The following is a 7,605-nucleotide window of genomic DNA, read 5'->3' as shown; positions in this document are numbered from 1 at the left end:
TATCGTGTGTAGAGCGTATATTTATATACATGCATGTTGAATAGCATTATATTATAGTTTAAGCCTGTTGAAGTTACACAGCTCTGTGGCGCAATGGATACGGCATCTGCCACAGGCGCAGTGGACACGGGTTCGAGCCCTGAATTTATTTAGATTTCTTTTTTCTTCTTTTTTGTTATTATTTTACAATATCCTTCATCATATTATATTCGTCGTTCTATTAATTTTGCCAATGTCCGTCCTTCTTTTTTCTGTATGTTCTACCTATATTTTACTTTCTATACTTACTATAAGTTTCTTTGAAAGCGCTTTAATAAATTTCAGTCATAAAATGTAATTTAAGCCTACTCCTGCCGACTATGATTATATTTACACGATATACTCGTTGCAAATACCACATACGTTTTTGATGCAAACGATGAAAATGATTAAAGTTTTGTTTTTTTCTTCTAAAAATTAGCTTTTTTTAAATTTTAAGTATTTTTTCCCAAAATCACTCTTTTAAAAGACTTCAATCAATTCCTGTCAACAAATATCATGTATTTCTGGTGATTAAATCACTACTCTTTCAAAATAAAACGTCATTTTACGCAAAATACGTAGTTGGCATAGGCTAATAATGTTCAGAACGCACTGTAAAATACATGATATTGCGTATAAAACGTGACCGTATCCCTAAATCACATGAGGAAAATGCAATAATTTTTATATAAGTGAAAAGATAAATAGTTTCTCCGTTTTCATGTAAAATTTGATGAAAATCCAAGCTATGGTTGAGGAGATATGGGCCAAAACACACATTTTAAAATTAGATTTTTTGTACCTTAGAGACAATGCTGGCCATAAGTGTGGGGACGGTTTGATAGGGTAATGTAAATAAGCACTACACTCCCCCGATCAATGTTGAATTCGACTTTTTTGGTCACACGAGCCTTGTGGCACCCAACATTGATTGGTGGGGAAGGGGAAGGGTTGGGGTGTTAGGAAAGTGTTTAGGCTTGACACCAAAGAAACCTCCACTTTATCACGTTAATAATAACGGAAATAAGGTCATACTATAGTGTACGTTTTCCATAAGTGTCCCAACAAATATTGGCCATGGTTGTATTTGAAAAGTTGAAAAAAAAATCATCTAATTTCAGTTTTTTGCTTATAACTCAAAAAGTAAATATGATATTGACACCAAATTTGGAGCAGTTAGAGATCTTATCATGTGGCTTTACCAAAAAATTTTTGGATGGCTACATTTGAAATTTAGGGACTGGTCACTTAAAATGTCTTAAAACGACATTTTGGCCCTGTCTAAGTTCACTATTCGTCACTTTAACTGTCAAAAACTTGGGTTTTAAAATGGAAAATTATTGTTTCCACCAATTAAAATGTTACATTACAGCTATAGAAGAAGATAAAAGTTATCACAACATCTCGTGATCAAAAAACAAATAAAGGAATCGAACCCATGCACACTTGTTTTCCCAATTTACCGCAGTCTACCACAAATGAAGCAACAAAATACAGAAAAAAAGAAGGACGGACATTGGCAAAAATTAATAGAACGACAGATATGATATGATGAAGGATGATTGTAAAATAATAACAAAAAAAAAGAAAAAGATATATAAATAAATTCAGGGGCTCGAACCCGTGTCCACTATATTTCAGTTTTGGGCCGGGGTAATGATTTGGGATAAAACGAACGATATACACGTTTGTAAAAATAAAAGAAAGTAATATTATATTAAAATTTACTTTAAAGACGTATACAGTCCGATTTTGTACGTAGTCATTTTATCCGGACAAAACTGAACTAAATGTGGAGCACAATGTCAGCCAACACCTGCTATATGATAAATATTCAGTTAATGAAACAAATGCCGTAAAATGTATTTTTTGGACTGTATATCGTGTGTAGAGCGTATATTTATATACATGCACTAAATGTAGAGCACAATGTCAACCAACACCCTATGAACAAATGCCGTAAATATTTTTGTTGAATAGCATTATATTATAGTTTAAGCTCTGTTGAAGTTACACAGCTCTGTGGCGCAATGGATACGGCATCTGCCACAGGCGCAGTGGACACGGGTTCGAGCCCTGAATTTATTTAGATTTCTTTTTCTTCTTTTTGTTATTATTTTACAATATCCTTCATCATATTATATTCGTCGTTCTATTAATTTTTGCCAATGTCCGTCCTTCTTTTTTTTCTGTATGTCTACCTATATTTTACTTTCTATACTTACTATAAGTTTCTTTGAAAGCGCTTTAATAAATTTCAGTCATAAAATGTAATTTAAGCCTACTCCTGCCGACTATGATTATATTTACACGATATACTCGTTGCAAATACCACATACGTTTTTGATGCAAACGATGAAAATGATTAAAGTTTTGTTTTTTTCTTCTAAAATTAGCTTTTTTAAATTTTAAGTATTTTTTCCCAAAATCACTCTTTTAAAAGACTTCAATCAATTCCTGTCAACAAATATCATGTATTTCTGGTGATTAAATCACTACTCTTTCAAAATAAAACGTCATTTTACGCAAAATACGTAGTTGGCATAGGCTAATAATGTTCAGAACGCACTGTAAAATACATGATATTGCGTATAAAACGTGACCGTATCCCTAAATCACATGAGGAAAATGCAATAATTTTTATATAAGTGAAAAGATAAATAGTTTCTCCGTTTTCATGTAAAATTTGATGAAAATCCAAGCTATGGTTGAGGAGATATGGGCCAAAACACACATTTTAAAATTAGATTTTTGTACCTTAGAGACAATGCTGGCCATAAGTGTTGGGACGGTTTGATAGGGTAATGTAAATAAGCCCCCACTCCCCCGATCAATGTTGAATTCGACTTTTTGGTCACACGAGCCTTGTGGCACCCAACATTGATTGGTGGGGAAGGGGAGGGTTGGGGTGTTAGGAAAGTGTTTAGGCTTGACACCAAAGAAACCTCCACTTTATCACGTTAATAATAACGGAAATAAGGTCATACTATAGTGTACGTTTTCCATAAGTGTCCCAACACATTTTGGCCATGGTTGTAGACAAAAGGCATTATTATTAAGCATTGATCCCTTGTTCTCTCATTCAAAAATAATGCACGCGTAACCAAAAGCCGATTTACCAAAAGCCGAATCCAGATTCGGCCATCTGCCGAATTCATAACGATATAAAACCTGACATTAATTGTACAGCTTTCAAAACAAAATCACAGCACAGGAAACTACCAAATTGTACAGATTGATCAGGTGTTTAATATCATCATCATTGTCAAACAAGTTAAAAATATTTAGCAACATTTAATACATGATATTTTACATTTATTCCTACTTTATCAAATGTTGAATAAAAACCTAGAGTATTTTGATTTTGTATTCATAATTTGGATTGATTTATGCATACAATCCAACAGCTGGTATTATCAAAAACAATAACTCACATTTTTGATAAATCAGATTGAGAATGGCTTCTCTGAAATGAATATTTAGATCAAAATGTTGTTGATCAGTTTTTAATTCTATAATAACATCAATTTAAGCTGCAATATTTGGCCCTACAGCAATGAAAACCCCCCATTTTAACAGGCAGATGGGCATACTTTTGAAATGGGGTTGGTCGGAAGCTAAAATGACCCTAAAATATCACAGAAAGCTTATAACTATTAAATTAAGATAGCTTAATAGGGGGTGTTGTGAAAACAGTTGGCCACCCATGTGTACACTATCATACTCCAGTGTAGTCCCCAGGCAGTAGCTAGAATTTGACAAGTGCCCCATATTGTCACCAAAACTCTGTCCAAAATTTGACTCAAAAACATAAACCAGGTCTGTGCACTTTCTGGGTGTTCAGTCAGTTCAAATAGCTGTAATTGCTACAGCCTTGATTTATCAGTCCTGTCTTGTTATTCAAGCATAGATTGAGGCATAAATCTTGCCTGTCCCAGGAGCAAATTGTCAATCCAAAATGACTGGTGAATAGCAAACACCCTGTCTCCTATGCTACAGCCTGTCTTTTAAGACAGTTCTAAACTTGTCCGACCGGGAACCTGCTAAAAACTAATTGTTATGAACTCCTGTCATTAAAGCCTATCCCACAATTTGAACAGATATTGCTCTAAATTAGGCTTTGACATTTGTTAGACAACTGGAAAACAATCCATTTCCCTGAAAAACAAAATAATCTATTTCTTCTGTAATCGTTTGTGCAAGTGATCTGGATTCATTGTTGAATCGCTCTACCATAAAAACTTGATAGTTAGCATATATATGTGCTTACTATTGAGCGCTTTTAAAACATGCAAACATAAAGAGCCCCATCCACAAAAGTGTAAAGGGTTTTAAGCAAATCATCGATACACATAGTTATACGAACAAGTAAACCTGCAAATGTGTGTCTCAATTCCATTAGCTCAGTTGGTAAAGCGCCAGACTTTGGTATAATTTCATGTTTTCAAAAGCGTTCGATAGTAAGCACATATGTAACTGACGAGTTTTTACAGTATTATGTCAGATTCCACAACTTTCCCATAGATTTACAAGCTATTATGGAGTGTTTAGCCTCGTCCCTCCTTCATCGTTCTGGGTTGTCGACTGAGAAACTTCTGGGCAAATTTTGTGTCGCCCTTACCACCAGAATTTGGTGGTTTGACCGCGCATTTGTATCCAAATGAACCTTTTTGACATGTTTGTTTTTGGTCACATATTTTTTAACACGCAGAGTGCGATTCTATCACCATGGCGTGGTAAAACACAGGCACCGATACAAAATCGTACACAATATTTTCTTGAGTACGACACCATACGAACGCCAAGTGTTTCAGTCGTAACTAACTAGCATAACACATGAAATATGCAGTTGGTAGATGACAAGTAAAGGTAAAGGGGATGATCCTGTATAAACAGTGATCAGAGTGCCCATCTCCCTTTCCTTTGCGATTGGGCCAGACTCCTCTATGTACTCTATGTAATGTTGCTATAGGGGGATCGCTACACCTCCACAACGAGTCTGTTCCCTTCCCAGCATTTAAGAATGCCGGTACCCATTTATACACCTGGGTGGAGAGGAGTAATCGAGATAAAGTGCCATACTCAAGGGCATAACATGATGGCGTTGCCGGGGCTCGAACCCGCAACCTTCCGATTATGAGTCGGAGCCCGTTCCGCTCGGCCACCGTGCCCCCTGGTAGATGACAAATGATTTATAACTACTTTGGTCGTATAACCCATTGCACAATTACCCTGAAATTTCAGGGTAGTAGTGAAAATATTTTATGCCGTACAGTCTTGTCATCTCTTTATTTCTTCTGCAATGGTTTTAATAAGTGCACTGGATTCATGTCGGGATAGACCACCTTGAATCGTTCTATCATGTCAGGTTCTACTATATGAATTCCATCTAGTTGGTTTCCTAACGTGACCCTGGTAAAAAAAGAAAAGAGAAAGGGGAAACCGGTTAAACGTAGTGGCTGTGATGGCAAAGTTTTAAACATTTGATCCAAACACAAATGTTTTTGACAGGGCAGACTTTTGAACCTAAATTCCAAGTTTTGGAGTCTATATCCATTAGGACAGCCAGTAATTGTTGTACAAAAGCCACAGATCAATGCAGTTGCTACAGTACATATGCAGTACATACTTGAATGCGTATTTGTCCCCGCATGCCTATAGAAAAAAAAATAATTTGTGTACATCATGGAACAACTACGCTTTGCGTGGCTGTGCTTACTACGCACAGCCACGCAAAGAGTATGTTCCACGATGTACACAAATTAAGTAATTTTTCTATATTCTAGTCTATATTTTGGTTTGGTTTTTGCATAATGCCAAATAGCCCAGCAAACACAATACGTTTCAAAGAAAAAGTTTACATGTCACGTTATATAAAGGGTATATAAAGGGTATAAAATATTGTAATATTTTTGAAAACTTGTTGTAAACATTCTAATACACTGTTATTTATGTGGTGACAGAACATTTTGCAAACATGTTTGCCAAAACTATTTTTGAAATGTTGTAATGTTTTTCATATAAAAAAGTCTTAAAGATATTTTCATGAAAATTATATAACACAACATTTAAATATTAAACCATTTAGACCAAAACCAAAATACATTTGACTAATAAAGTTTTAAAAACATTTTTGTGCTTGCTGGATTTAAAGGATATAATGACTGTTTCAGAACATCATTTTAAGCATTGTACATATTGTTACGAGCCGTACTTGACTCAAGGCCAAAATCACCTTTTACCCGAACTCACACGAATGCACAACACTCGTTACAGTTAGTTAGCTGTATTGATGTCCAAGTGCAACTTAAATGTATTTCACTGGTAACCCTTATTTTGTAATTGTTTCAATATGCACGGTTTGTAGCCCATTTGTTATGTTTACAATGAATTTTATAGCATAATTCAAGTCAGTACTGAATTGATAAAAATGGTTGAACACTTCATGACTTCAATCCATGCTTGTGTTATCTTCTTACTACTTCAAATTGTGCATTTTTTTCATGCACATTCTCCACGTATGTTGTGTGACAAATGTCTTTCTATTCTGGTTACCGGTACCTAAAACAAAGTCATCTTTGACGGCCGATTTGGAAAGCAACAAGATTGTTACAAAACTAATATATTTGTGTATTCAGTACCAAATTGAAATATAAGACGTTACAGGTTGTCTTTCTGATAGATAAGCAAGCCTAATTACGTATTTTTGTTACGCATATATAATACTAACAACGGAGCTGGTCATTGATGCAAAGTTTACAATCATATAATCATATTTTAATCCAGTATTAGATAAACAAGAGTCGTAACAGCCCACCTGATTAAATATTTCCATTCTTATCTAATGTGGTAGAGAATTGACAAATGAACTTGCTGTAGTGTTATTAATGGAGATTAATTTTTGGTAAGCACAAATATTTTCCAAAGAGATGACATTCAATTGTAATAAGAACATGCAGTCATCCTTAATTTTTGTCTGCCCAACTTTAACAACTTAATTGTTTTCAATGTCTGATTGATACCATTGTGTAAAAGATTTTGCCTCTTGTGCAGTGCTTAGTTGAAACCTTTGTCACACGTACAACTCTTACTTCAAGATGATATTTTGTTACGTTTCCAACCTCGATTTGTTTATTTTGTTTACCCAGTACATTTATATTATTGTAGATAATCTTCTTGATTTTCTTGATTATAAATTGAGTAAATGTTAGAAATGTGTATTATGGTGGTGGTTGTTTTTCTTCCCGTTTTGTGGTATCTTCCAGATTTAGGCAGTAATTTCTGTTAAGGGTGAATGTAATACCCCAACGATTTACTTGCTTGAGTTTGTCGAGTTACAGTGTATCTTGTCTTCAGTTGAGAGTAACGCAATGCTGGATGGCGCAGTGGCAATATCGAATCTCGCGCTAACCTAACCGTGTGAAACGCTATCGGTACTCTGAACTTAAGACAAGACAGGTAAATGTATGTTTTGAAATATTTGATGGAAATCTTGACACTTGTTTGGGCTTCTTTCAAATGATCTCTTAACGTGCAGTTACCGTTTTGTATGTGAATTAAAGGAAATCTGTTGCGTGCTATTTG

General features: G+C 34.9%; 1 protein-coding gene across 1 annotated transcript in view; it reads right to left on the bottom strand.

Moving 5' to 3' along the window:
• Positions 1-4,259: 4,259 nt before the first annotated feature.
• The window catches only part of LOC140135748 (N(6)-adenosine-methyltransferase catalytic subunit METTL3-like), a 48,820-nt gene continuing 45,474 nt past the window's right edge, over positions 4,260-7,605 (bottom strand). The window contains exon 15 of the mRNA XM_072157358.1: positions 4,260-5,433. Within this exon, the coding sequence (XP_072013459.1) occupies positions 5,310-5,433 (124 nt within the window). The 3' untranslated portion in view covers positions 4,260-5,309. The remainder of the gene's footprint in view (positions 5,434-7,605) is intronic.

This window comes from Amphiura filiformis, chromosome 16 (assembly GCF_039555335.1).
Source record: "Amphiura filiformis chromosome 16, Afil_fr2py, whole genome shotgun sequence".
NCBI classification, from domain to species: Eukaryota; Metazoa; Echinodermata; class Ophiuroidea; order Amphilepidida; family Amphiuridae; genus Amphiura; species Amphiura filiformis.
The sequence above is the reverse complement of the archived record's forward strand: the minus strand, read 5'-3'. Positions and strand labels throughout refer to the sequence as shown.